The sequence below is a fragment of the Abramis brama genome (assembly GCF_963993115.1).
Source record: "Abramis brama genome assembly, chromosome: 5".
Taxonomy (NCBI): Eukaryota; Metazoa; Chordata; class Actinopteri; order Cypriniformes; family Leuciscidae; genus Abramis; species Abramis brama.
In genome coordinates this window covers 49,812,537-49,827,276 of record NC_139967.1, presented here as the reverse complement: position 1 = coordinate 49,827,276, position 14,740 = coordinate 49,812,537, and the positions used below count along the sequence as shown (strand labels likewise).

At 35.7% G+C, this 14,740-nt stretch overlaps 1 protein-coding gene across 1 annotated transcript in view; it reads right to left on the bottom strand.

Moving 5' to 3' along the window:
- Positions 1-1,864: 1,864 nt before the first annotated feature.
- The window catches only part of nacc2 (NACC family member 2), a 39,514-nt gene continuing 26,638 nt past the window's right edge, over positions 1,865-14,740 (bottom strand). Inside the window, exons 2-6 of the mRNA XM_084114791.1 lie at positions 11,782-12,488; positions 8,763-8,936; positions 5,242-5,347; positions 3,593-3,690; positions 1,865-3,108 (exon numbers count right to left, since the gene is read on the bottom strand). Of these exons, the coding sequence (XP_083970917.1) occupies positions 2,645-3,108; positions 3,593-3,690; positions 5,242-5,347; positions 8,763-8,936; positions 11,782-12,436 (1,497 nt within the window). The 5' untranslated portion in view covers positions 12,437-12,488 and the 3' untranslated portion in view covers positions 1,865-2,644. The remainder of the gene's footprint in view (positions 3,109-3,592; positions 3,691-5,241; positions 5,348-8,762; positions 8,937-11,781; positions 12,489-14,740) is intronic.

Below are 14,740 nucleotides of genomic sequence, written 5' to 3'. Positions count from 1 at the left end.
GCACTTTAACAACCGACAGTGCAAAATAAACCAGATCGAATTATTGATGATTGAAGATGGATTTCCATAACTGCCGTAAACTCGACACACCTGGAGATTCTGACGACGTCAGATAAAGACACAGCGCTCTTAAAGTCTCAGTCAGGTTTTTTGCATCATTAAATGTTTAAGTGGTTACACTACCGGTCAAAAGTTTGGATTTTGTTAAAGAAGAAATATTTTTTATCAATATTCACATTTTTGTGAAAACGGTGATATACCAGCATTCAATTTTTTAAAGTAAGGATTCATTAAATTGATTTAAAAAAAAAGGATGTATATATATATATATATATATAAGAGTGATTTCTGAAGGATCATGTGACACTGAAGACTGGAGTAATGATGCTGAAAATTCAGCTTTGATCACAGTAATAAATTACACTTTACTGTATATTCACATAGAGAACAGATGATTTACACTGGAATAATATTGTAAAAAAAAAAAATACTTTTAACTTTTTTTTTAAATCATATAAATGCAGCATTGGTGAGCTAGAAAAAAACATAAAACATTCCACATTATATTCCAAACTTTTGACCACTAGTGTAAATCAAATGAATATTTTTCATTAATAAAACACACAAACAGATCAAGTGCTTTCCAACCCGGCTCCTGCAGAACTGCCAACAACACACACGCTGAGTCTCTTAAGGCCAAAGATCTTCGTGATTTTCATGTTTGTGTCTCATAGTTGGACTGAAGGGCTCGTTCTGTTAGTGTCCTCTAGACTAGTGCATGTCGGGAGTCTTCAGCAGCTCTTCGTGCCTCAGATCCAACATCTGCGTTCCTTAAACCAGCAAGTGCAAAGGTGATGAAGCCAGCCGGAGCATTCGAGAGAAAGCCTCGTCGTTCAGGGTTCACTCAGTTTCAGGGATGCAGGGTATCAGGTTACATCGAGGCTGAGAGTTCGGATCAGATTTGGCATGCATGCAAGCGGTGGAAGAGAGTCATGTGACGTCATGTGAGCGTTCAGACGGGCGAACACACACAGGAATCTGAAGCGTGATGATGAAAGCCAAACATCCCTTCAGATTCAGACGCTTCGAGATCATCGATGAATCTCACAAAAGAACATGAAAATTAAATCAGATTCTCATTATCAGAATGTAAAATAAATCATTGCATTAATTAATGATTATAATACAGTACTCTAGAAATAAATATGAAGATAATTATGTTTGCATTGTACAGTAGTGGCCAAAAGTGATATCGACATCTTCACCCTTTATTCAAGTATTATTCAAAATTGTGTGCTTGGAGTCGATTGTTTTATTTGTAATAGACACTCAATGGAAGATGACAAATTGTGCAACATAATTTTTGGCCAGGCTGTCATACAAAGAAATTATGAACACATGAAATATTAATAACTCATTATGTTGTAATCAATATATGCATTTTTTTTTCTTCATAATTTTGTTAAATACCTCAACCAAGTTTAGTGTTTTGTTCTTCCCTCATATTTAAAATATATACAATATTTCCCTCAAATTTTGATGGTTTAATCCTTGTAGAGTCATTAAAAACCTCCAGATATCACTTTTTGGCCACAACTGTGTATATTATAATAATTCATATTTATTTCTAAATATTTATATATTTATTCACATATTTGTATTACCAGTATATTAGATTAATAATAATATAATGGGGATTAATTGTCATAAATAAAGGGCATGTTTTGAATCCAATCCGATTAAAGATTCTGATATGTATGATCATATGAACCCTAAACGCGTCACATGTTTGTTTACATGAAGGATTTTCCCTCATTATATGGATGCATGTAAACGTCAATGTTAAAGGCTTCATTTTCTTTTTGTAAAATACAGTCCTAGTTTTTCCCCTCTTGATTTTGGGGTGTAACGTGATCCGCTCCTGCTTTTGCGAGATTCACCGCGAGATATTTATGGCAAAGAGATCTCAAGAACGGAACATGCGAAACGTAATATGATGTTTCACAATGAAGGTTATTTCATCACTTCTGCTCTCCACCGTCCAGATGATTTTCAACTTGAAATACTAGTTTCCAGGAAAGTGTGTTTCTTCACGAGCGCAGACGCCTGTGTGTGTTTGGCTTTCTGAATACACAGATTCTTCCCTTCAGCATGTATTCACACGGTGGATATGAACTGAAAGGTGGTTCCTGGAGTCACACTGCAAAAAGAGCTTTTCTTACTCAGTATTTTTGTCTTGTTTCCAGTCCAAATGTCTAAAAATTCTTACATCAAGATGCATTTACTAGATGAGTAAAATGCCATACGATATTATGTCTTGTTTTCTGGGGATATAAATCAAAATTAAGTGATTTGTTGCTTACAGAAAGCATCATTATCTGCCAATGGGGTAAAAAATAATAATAATCTTAATTCAAACAGAAACAAAATTATTTTTATTAGCCCATTGGCAGATAATTTTGCATGTTTTAAGCAAAAACTCACTTAATTTTGATTTATTTCCACAGAAAACAAGACATAATGTCATATAGCATTTTACTCATCTAGTAAATGCTTCTTGATTTAAGTATTTTTAGACATTTGGACTGGAAACAAGACAAAAATACTAAGTAAGAAAAGGCATTTTTGCAGTGCATGAAGGAACTCACTGCCCGTTTACTCTCAGGCCGTCTACAAACTCCGCCTCCTCCTCGTGCTCCTCGGGGGGCGTGGCCACAAAGGCCCCGCCCCCAGCTCCAGGCTTGACAGGCCCCGCCCCCATTGTCCCATCAGAGCTGTCATTCTGAGCTTCTTCTTCTTCGTCCTCATCCTCCTCTCCGGGAATATCCACGCCGTCTCCATCCAGCGTTAACACAGTTCTGGCGGGTCGTTTGCGCTCGAGTCGCGGCTCCAGATTCAGGCCCGGGGGAAGCAGGTTCTCGAAGGGCATCGGAACGCCCAAACCCACGCCCGCGACCGAACCCTGATACACCTCCATCCCGTCCGGCAACATGGACTGGATCTTGGGAAGCCAGCGCTTGCGTACGCGTCGAGCGTTGGTGCACATATCAGCCGCGATGACGTTCATCTCGCTCTCCTTAAAGTTGGGCGCGAAGTTCTGACAGTAAACTGAAGGAAAAACAGAACGTTATTAGGAGCTTTAAAGGGGGGGTTGATTATGATTTCACTTTTCTAACTTTCTAAGCTCTTGAAGCTCCGCCCCCTGTGCCGGAAGCAGCAGCTCATTTGCATTTAAAGGGACAGACACAAAAACAGCACGTTTTTGCTCACCCTCAAAAAGTGCCAATTTTAACATGCTATAAAAATATCTGTGGGGTATTTTGAGCTAAAACTTCACATACACACTCTGGGGACATCAGAGACTTATTTTAAACTCTGTGAAAAGGGCATTATACCACCCCTTTAATAGAAGAAAGCGTCACTGATGAACACTGAGTTTTCTAGGAGTGAAATACACAAGGTTTCCTCACAAGATTAAAACCAGCACAAGAGAACATGTTGGTGGATCTTCTCCTAGTATTAAAAACTTGTGTTGCACAATAGGGAGCATGAGTTAATGGTTGATTCTGAATGCATAAAGAGCGTAACGCACGTTTGACGGCGTTTAGGACTCGACTGTCCAGTGGCTTCCGGCTGGGGTCGCTGGTTGAAGATCGGATCCCCGTCCCACAGCTGTTCGCTAACGTGTTTCTGCAGGATCAACAAAAAGAAAGCCATGAGAAAACACTCAATATCTCAATAACTGCACTTCAGATGAATGAGGTTTCAAGGTATATCAAACAGTGCTTTACTGTATAACTCTGTCTGTCTTTAAAAAAAATTGGTTACATTTATTAACATATACTTTAAAAGTCCCGCTGTGGTGAAAATCCAGTTTTTAATGTAGTTTATGTGTCTATGTGGTGTTTTTAATCTGCTTTAAGACAAACCATGTGTAAATTCATAAGTCGACACCATTGCTGAGTATTTTCTCCTTAAAACTGCAGTGAACCAAAGACAGTCTCAAAAACACGCTTTGAAATCGCTGGTGTTTCTGACGTCACAAACTACCTTGTAACCAATCAGATCAACGTGTGATCGTCAACCAGTGGATCTCTGAGCTGAGGGAGTGAGTGGAGGCGGGGCTCATTTGCATATTCATAGAACCGCGCATACTAAATGAGGCAAGGGTGTCGAGTTACATTCAAGCTATTTTAAGGCAAGAAGAAATTTTTGGAAAAATGAAAAAAAAAAGTTTAAATATGTCATTTTGGTGATCAAAGATGAGTTTAAAGGGATAATATTATTGACTACAGGGAGACTTTAAGCATTTATTAATCTTAAATTCCAACATTTACTAATATTAAAATCAAAAGTTGCATCTGTTAATATGATTTAATGGACCTGAATTAACAAAAAATGAACATCATATTTTTATCAACTAATGTTGATAAAGTTGAATAAATACTGTAACAAATGTTTTGCTCCTTATTAGTTAATGCATATTAACCAATGGGAGGCTATTGTAAAGCGTTATTAAATATTGCTGCAACACTAAATAAGGGAAGAGATTTGAAGTACTCTTACTTTAGGATGCAAAATATTTTAGCAAACTATTCAGAATTATTGCACGCTATTCTAGTTTGTTATATTTGCACTGTAAAATTTATATTTTCAGTCTTTCCACTTCAAAATTTCACGGTTAATTCAGTACGTTTCTTGCTGTTTGCTTGTAATTGTTTGTGAAATTTACAGTCGATTTCTGAGTGAAAACGTTTCTAGTTTTTTTCCAGTGTGTTTTATGCCGACTCTCCTTCATTGAAGTCTATAAACTTTAAAAGGGTCTTGAGTTAAGAAATCTAATTTTTCTTGATCTTTTGATGTATCAGAGGTCACTGTAGTATAAAAACATCCTGTAAGTTCACTTGCTACTCCAAAAACAGCTTTTATTGAAACCAAGCTCCGAAGACGACTGCTTTCAGTTCTGTCACGACGAGATCTGTCATCGGCTAATGTTCATCACGGCAACCTTTCATGCCACGGAAGTAGATCTAAATATAATGCTATACTCAACACTTTCACGATTAGTTCATCTCAGCGGCTGTAATAGTAAAAACAGTAAATGTTTTCGAGAGGGTTCCACATGTATTGCTCATTTCATATGCAAAGATGTAAGCCAATCACAGCAGTGAGTCTTGCAGCAGACACGCCCCTTCAAACAGAGCGTTCATTGATTATTATTGAAATCATTTTATCACAAACCTGTCAAAGAAGGTCGCGAGGAGCCTCCGCAGCAACACCTTGTGTTTGACGCCGGCGCACAGATGGCAGTTCATCAGCTGACCTCTAGTCATGAACACACCCGTGCCTGAACACAACCACAGTAACACAACATCAGGAACGCCAGTAAGCTGAACAGTTTAACTAACAAGTATCACTATATTTTCCCTCGTACATGAAGACAATTGTTTTGAATTACAAGTTTTCTTGTAAATGGAGTATGTTTTACAAGAAAATACTATTTCAGTCTTTCTACTTTTAAAATGTATTTTATTGCATTACTTTGTATTTATCTGTGAAATTTACGAGCAATTTGAGTGAAAACGGTTTAGAGTACACCAATTTTTTTCATTTATAAAGTAATGTGTTCCTTTACTTGTTAAATCAAAAAAGTAATAGGATTATGTAATGCACAGTACTTGCAATGCGTTACTTGTTACATTAAAAGTAATCTGATTGTGTAATGCACAGTACTTGTAATGTGTTATTTGTTACATCAAAAAGTAATCTGATTGTGTAATGCACAGTACTTGTAATGTGTTATTTGTTACATCAAAAAGTAATCTGATTGTGTAATGCACAGTACTTGTAATGCGTTACTTTATCTGTTACATCAAAAAGTAATCTGATTGTGTAATGCACAGTACTTGTAATGCGTTACTTGTTACATTAAAAGTAATCTGTTTATGTAATGCACAGTACTTGTAATGCGTTACTTGTTACATTAAAAGTAATCTGATTATGTAATGCACAGTACTTGTAATGCGTTACTTGTTACATTAAAAGTAATCTGATTGCGTGATGCACAGTACTTGTAATGTGTTACTTGTTACATCAAAAAGTAATCTGATTATGTAATGCACAGTACTTGTAATGTGTTATTTGTTACATCAAAAAAGTAATAGGATTATGTAATGCACAGTACTTGTAATGCGTTACTTGTTACATTAAAAGTAATCTGATTGTGTAATGCACAGTACTTGTAATGTGTTATTTGTTACATCAAAAAGTAATCTGATTATGTAATGCACAGTACTTGTAATGCGTTACTTGTTACATTAAAAGTAATCTGATTGTGTAATGCACAGTACTTGCAATGCGTTACTTGTTACATTAAAAGTAATCTGATTGTGTAATGCACAGTACTTGTAATGTGTTATTTGTTACATCAAAAAGTAATCTGATTATGTAATGCACAGTACTTGTAATGCATTACTTTATTTGTTACATCAAAAAGTAATCTGATTATGTAATGCACAGTACTTGTAATGTGTTATTTGTTACATCAAAAAGTAATCTGATTGTGTAATGCACAGTACTTGTAATGTGTTATTTGTTACATCAAAAAGTAATCTGATTGTGTAATGCACAGTACTTGCAATGCGTTACTTGTTACATTAAAAGTAATCTGATTGTGTAATGCACAGTACTTGTAATGTGTTATTTGTTACATCAAAAAGTAATCTGATTGTGTAATGCACAGTACTTGTAATGTGTTATTTGTTACATCAAAAAGTAATCTGATTGTGTAATGCACAGTACTTGTAATGTGTTATTTGTTACATCAAAAAGTAATCTGATTGTGTAATGCACAGTACTTGTAATGCATTACTTTATTTGTTACATCAAAAAGTAATCTGATTATGTAATGCACAGTACTTGTAATGCGTTACTTGTTACATCAAAAAGTAATCTGATTATGTAATGCACAGTACTTGTAATGCGTTACTTGTTACATTAAAAGTAATCTGATTGCGTGATGCACAGTACTTGTAATGTGTTATTTGTTACATCAAAAAGTAATCTGATTGTGTAATGCACAGTACTTGTAATGCGTTATTTGTTACATCAAAAAGTAATCTGATTGTGTAATGCACAGTACTTGTAATGTGTTATTTGTTACATCAAAAAGTAATCTGATTGTGTAATGCACAGTACTTGCAATGCGTTACTTGTTACATTAAAAGTAATCTGATTGTGTAATGCACAGTACTTGTAATGCGTTATTTGTTACATCAAAAAGTAATCTGATTGTGTAATGCACAGTACTTGTAATGCGTTATTTGTTACATCAAAAAGTAATCTGATTGTGTAATGCACAGTACTTGTAATGTGTTATTTGTTACATCAAAAAGTAATCTGATTGTGTAATGCACAGTACTTGTAATGCGTTATTTGTTACATCAAAAAGTAATCTGATTGTGTAATGCACAGTACTTGTAATGTGTTATTTGTTACATCAAAAAGTAATCTGATTGTGTAATGCACAGTACTTGTAATGTGTTATTTGTTACATCAAAAAGTAATCTGATTGTGTAATGCACAGTACTTGTAATGTGTTATTTGTTACATCAAAAAGTAATCTGATTGCGTAATGCACAGTACTTGTAATGTGTTATTTGTTACATCAAAAAGTAATCTGATTGTGTAATGCACAGTACTTGTAATGCATTACTTTATTTGTTAAATCAAAAAGTAATCTGATTATGTAATGCACAGTACTTGTAATGCGTTACTTGTTACATAAAAAAGTAATCTGATTATGTAATGCACAGTACTTGTAATGCGTTACTTGTTACATTAAAAGTAATCTGATTGCGTGATGCACAGTACTTGTAATGTGTTATTTGTTACATCAAAAAGTAATCTGATTGTGTAATGCACAGTACTTGCAATGCGTTATTTGTTACATCAAAAAGTAATCTGATTGTGTAATGCACAGTACTTGTAATGCGTTATTTGTTACATCAAAAAGTAATCTGATTGTGTAATGCACAGTACTTGTAATGTGTTATTTGTTACATCAAAAAGTAATCTGATTGTGTAATGCACAGTACTTGCAATGCGTTACTTGTTACATTAAAAGTAATCTGATTGTGTAATGCACAGTACTTGTAATGTGTTATTTGTTACATCAAAAAGTAATCTGATTATGTAATGCACAGTACTTGTAATGCGTTACTTGTTACATTAAAAGTAATCTGATTGTGTGATGCACAGTACTTGTAATGCGTTACTGGTTACATTAAAAGTAATCTGATTGCGTGATGCACAGTACTTGTAATGCGTTACTTGTTACATTAAAAGTAATCTGATTGCGTAATGCACAGTACTTGTAATGCGTTACTTGTTACATTAAAAGTAATCTGATTGCGTAATGCACAGTACTTGTAATGCGTTACTTGTTACATTAAAAGTAATCTGATTGCGTAATGCACAGTACTTGTAATGCGTTACTTGTTACATTAAAAGTAATCTGATTGCGTAATGCACAGTACTTGTAATGCGTTACTTGTTACATTAAAAGTAATCTGATTGTGTGATGCACAGTACTTGTAATGCGTTACTTGTTACATTAAAAGTAATCTGATTACGTGATGCACAGTACTTGTAACGCGTTACTTGTTACATTAAAAGTAATCTGATTGCGTAATGCACAGTACTTGTAATGCGTTACCCCCAACACAGTCTGTGACCATAAGGAAATGAGTCATTTCACAAACCTCCCACTAGTTCCAGCTTCTCTCCGGGGTCTCCCTCCGTGTATAGCTTGGGATGACAGCGATAACCGATCTGACTAATGAGACTGGCCGGCAGCGCCACCAGATCCCGGCGGATCAGCACACAGGAGCGGTTCTCCAGAGACACGGGCATCACCATCTCCGGCCTCTCTGACACTGCAAGAGAAAGAGTGACAGCAGCGTTCAGACCAAAGGCCTCTCTGAGAGCAGAAATGAATACTGGAAGTCTGTCAGTCGAATAAGACCATCAGATGCATTGCGTCACTGCTTTTAAAAGCTATTCTAAAATTCAGTTTTGCACCACAGAAATAAATTACATTTAAAATATATTACAAAAGAAGACCAAGTTATTTTAAATTTTAATATTATTTGACAGTTTTACTGTATTTTTGATCAAATAAATGCAGCCTTGGTGAGCAGAAGAGACTCTTTCAAAAACATTATTCAAATTTTGACCAATAGTGCACAAGATTCAACGTGGATGAGATTTTTTAAAAATGAGTTAAAATGACTCAATGTGAAAAAATTAAGGCAGCAACTAAACAGAAGGTTTTAACACTAAGGTTTCATTAATTACTGCACTTTGAGCTAACATGGACATTTTTATCAACGAACCTTAACCTTTTTTATTAACGAAAAAAGGTTAATTAATGCTGTCAAATATATTGCTCATTGTTAGTTGATGTTAGGTAATGCATTAACTGGTGACACTTTACTTTACAATAAGGTTCATTAGTTAACATGAACTAAGAATGAACTATTCTTCTTCAGCATTTATTAATCTTAGTTAATATTAATTTCAACATTTACTAATACGTTATTAAAATCAAAGAATGTGTTTGTTAGCATTAGTTAATGCACTGTGAACTAACATGAACAAACAATGAACAGCTTTATTTTTATTAACTAACATTAACAAAGATTAATAAATACTGTAACAAATGTATTGCTCATGGTTAGTTCATGTTAGTTAATACATTTACCAATGAACCTTATTGTAAAGTGTTAACCATTAACTGATAACAAAGGAGACCTAAAGTGTTAAATGTTTTTTACAGTCACTTTATTCAGGGAAAGATCCTGTTCTCTGCTTTCTAGACGCATCCGATTGCATCAACTCAGTAAAGCTCTGCACTGCCACGACTTATAGACAAGTTCTGCTTTCCATTTGTCCTTCAGTCCTTAAACTGACACTCGCCAATCACACACACACACGCACACACACACACACACACACACACACACACACTCTCAAATAACCCACAATGTGACCCTCTCGAGTGTAACTGATTACAGACAGAGTGCATTTCACAATCTCTGACACCCGAGTGCGGGACTAGAGATGCATGATGGGAACTTTCTACACAATAATGAAGTCATCCAACATAATCAAACTGATAACACAGAGCAGACAAAAGACCAGCAGAACGACGTGAGCTTCATGAAACTTTCAAAACATAAAAGTAACTGGCTAATTTAGGCATTATTAGTCTTTTGGGTAACACTTTATTTTACAGTGTCCTTGTTACATGTGTTACATGTACTTACCATAGTAATAAAGTAAATTATGCATAATTACATGCAATTAACCCTCAACCAAATCCTAATCCTACCCTAACCCTATAGTAAGTACATGCAGTTAATTAATATTACTCAGTACTTATAAATATATAATTACACTGTAACAATGACACCTTAAAATAAAGCGAAACCGTGTTTTTTTGACTGATCTTCAATGCCGTGACGTTCTGAAATGCATCGGTTGGGGAGTTTTGAAAGTGAAATGTGTTATTAAGAATGTCTCATTATGATGTGTGATTTATTTGCAGCACTTCCTAAGAATGAGCCTCTAATTAAAGCAATGATTCAGAGTTTGTGGAGAAAGCGGTTGTGTGCAGTGACATCAGGTTATGTTTAGCAGTTTTCTCTGCCATCGCAGTTGAACAGACGTCACGATTCACACTTCAGCTCACGAGGACGGCTCTCATAACAGCTTTAATTCTCTCATTCGCTGAGATCAAGCGTTCGAGAGCTCAAGGATGACCGGAGCCTCTCTGTTCCTTAACCACTGCACGCAAATATAATTATTATATTATAATAATTATATTTCCATCTTTGTTCCTTAACCACTGCACCCGAATATAATTATTATATTATAATAATTATATTTCCCTCTCTGTTCCTTAACCACTGCACCCCAAATATAATTATGTGTATCAGTTTTACATTTGGCTCTGGCTCATCTTACCCGACTTCACACACTGACACAAAAAGTTTGAAATCTATTTAACAGCGGCCTCTGGTTTTGTAGTGAATGCTTTGAAAAGATTCAAAAATACATAAAAAAAAAAAGTTAAATATTATTCCAGTCTAAATCATCTGTTCTCTATGTGAATATATAGTAAAGTGTAATTTATTCCTGTGATCAAAGCTGAATGTTCAGCATCATTACTCCAGTCTTCAGTGTCACATGATCCTTCAGAAATCACTCTAATATGAGGATTTGATGCTCATTTCTCATTATTATCAATTTTGGAAACTGATACCTTTTAGTTTGCAGGATCCTTTGATGAATAGAAAGTTCAAAAGAACAGCATTTATTTAAAATAGAGATATTTTAGAACATTATAAATGTCTTTACTGTCGCTTTTGATCAATTTAATGCGTCCTTGATGTATAAAAATATTAATTTATATATATATAAAAAAAACCAAATCGTACTTACCCCAAACATATGAATATACACTGCCGTTCAAAAGAGTGATTTCTGAAGGATCATGTGACACTGAAGACTGGAGTAATGATGCTGAACATTCAGCTTTGATCACAGGAATAAATTACACTTTACTATATATTCACATAGAAAACAGCTGATTTACATTATTATAATAATATCTACCTCCTATCTATTTTTTTTATTTTTTATTTTTTTATTAATTATCATTTTTTTTTATTTCTATCTATATATCTGTCTGTGCAGAGAGAGAGAGAGTGGGATTACTTCCGTAAGGATTAGCGGAGCGTCCGCACAGATGGCTGTAGCTCTCCTCGGTGTCGAACGCCTCCTCCTCGAACTCCTCGTCCTCGTTCTGGTAGGACGTGGGGCTGTCGGTGGTCGGGATGCTGGAGGCTCCAGGACTGGCCCGTTCCCCGACACACACTCGACCCGCTCGCCTCGGCTCCTCCAGCTTGATCCTGCGGGACGGCACCAGCGCGGTGTTGGGACTCTGCGGACCCGAGTTGGGCTCGTCCATGGACGCCGAGGCCGAGTCGCAGTGAGGAGAGCTGGCCTTGAACATCAGGTCCATGCCTCGCTCCACGATGTGCTGGATCTGCAGATACCCGGCCGTGTACATCAGAACCAGCTGTTCTCCGGCCGCCATGCTGAGCTTGCCCGTGTAGCAGAAGCCCAGGATCTGCTGGAAGCAGGCCGGCGTGACCGAGGAGGGCAGCTCGAACTGGGCTTTGGTGCTGGCGCTGAACAGGTCCCGGAAGTACAGGCTGCTGGCCGCCAGAACCGCGCGGTGGGCCTTGAACGCCTGGTTCTTCACCACGATGGACACGTCGCAGTACTGGCCCTGGAGACGCTGCTCGTTCAGCGAGCCCAGGACCATGTTCCCGAAGTTCGGGATCTCCATGTGGAGCATCTGGGACATGATGATGACGGCCCGCGGGTCACACCGTCCACCGGGCCGGAGAGAAGGGCATCTGCACACACACACACACACACACAGGAGAAACACGGTTACACAGCCATATATACACACACATTAACATTATTATAGAGAAGGTCATCTGCACACACACACACACACAGTTAGACATTCATATTACATTTATATATGTTAACATTATTATAGAGATGGGTATCTGCACACACACACACACACACACACACACACGCGCACACACACACACATGCATGCACTCACGCACGCACGCACACACACGCACACACACACCAGCCTGTATCAGGTCAAAAACAAAAGCATTTCTGAGACTTGACATGAAAGGAAACATTCACTGAAATACTGAAAGTTTAAAATTCCCCAAAACAACATCTCTCATTTTCATTTAGTTTTAACTTAAAGTTTTAGTAATTCTGTTCATTTGGTCATTTTTATTATTCTGTTTTATTCTTATTTCAGTATTCTTAGTGTTTCAAGTAAAATTAGAATGAAAACGCAAATGAAAAAATATGTTAATGTTGATTTATATATATATATATATAAATTAACATGAACTGAAATAAAATAAAAAAAGTTACTTACATTATTTCAGCTAGTTGCCAACTCATTTTAATTTAGTTGTAACATAAAAACAATACTAAAAACTGTATATATATATATAAATGCTATGTCTTGAAGAAAAATTATAGTGAATAGAAATATAGAAATAAAAGCTTAATAAAAGTATAAAATAAACATTACCTGAAGTAAAATTATATATAACTAACTTTAGTTGTTGGAACTTAATGAACTAAAACTGAAATGAAAATGAATAAAAAGTAACTAGATATATTTAACAAATTAAAACGAATATAAATGAAGCCTTGAAGTAAAGTTAATTGAAAATGGTAAATATAAAAAATAAAAACTAATTTAAAATATGAAATAAACATTAACTGAAATAAAAAAATATTTGATTTCATCAGCATTTCTTATTTTCATTAAGTTGTAAATTAATGTACTAAAATAACTCAAACTGAAATAAAAATAAATGAAAACAGTATAGATGAATTATTTTTATGGGAAATAGAAAAATAGAAAATTAGTAAAAACTCTTAGATAACACAGACCTTGTTACACTATTTAATAGTAATTATCATCTGAAAATAAATCAAATCAACTTGATTAAAAAAATCTGTGAAATAAAAAAAAAAAAGTAAAAAAAAAGAAAAAAAAAGTCTGTGCTAGTGTCATATTTTCATAAGAAAAAAGAGCCAAGCTTATGCTAATTTCAAATATAGCATACAGTGAATATGACATGAAAGTTTGCAAGGTTTGTATAGTTAAATATTTATTAGATATTCAAATACATGATATAAATGCATATTAGCGGAATGCCGACAGTATATGAGGACATTATTATTATTGCACTTGCCTTTCTATTATCAGACAGTAACAGAGACAGTAAACCAATGAAAACACTGATGATGATGATGAGCTCAGCGATGTCAAAATAAAAGTCCCGCTCAAGACTCTTATCTGCCGAACAAAAAAACACGAGTGGCCTCAACAACAGCTGATAAACACACACAAACACACTCATTAATCACACTGTCACACACTCTCCACAGCATCAACAATGAAGAACACTGAAGTCCCGCTCACAAGAAACAGCTACACATTTCCAGGAACAACGACGTCTGTCTCTCAGTCCTTCACTCGCTCACAGATCAAGAGTTTTCTGTATGAGAGATGAAGCTTCTCTTGCTGAACTCAACAGGTCAGTGTTTGCATGCTGAACACAATCAATGCTGCATCTATACGACACACACACACACACACACACACACACACACACCAGCTAGAGTTACAGAGAGAGAGAGAGAGAGAGAGAGAGAGAGAGAGAGATGGGCGAGGGAGGGGCGAGAGACAGAGGAAAGTCATTTCAGGACAGAAGCAGCAAAGAAAAGCAATCACAGCATGACACCATCACACACACAGACACACACACACACACACACACACAATGCAGATTTCAATGTAGGCAAATCATGCTGTCCTGAAAAGACCATGCGGATGATTTTCATGTCATTTGTTGGATGCGGTCACTATAAGAGCATTACAATATGAATATGAAATAACTGATGCAAAATCTCACATCTGCATCTTACTGAAGAAACAATGTCCTGTCTGACAGTATAGGGTTACTATAGATTAAACTAAAACATTGTTACTCGAAGTAAAATAAATGTTAACTGAAATAAAAAATAAAACATAAAAACACTAAAACTT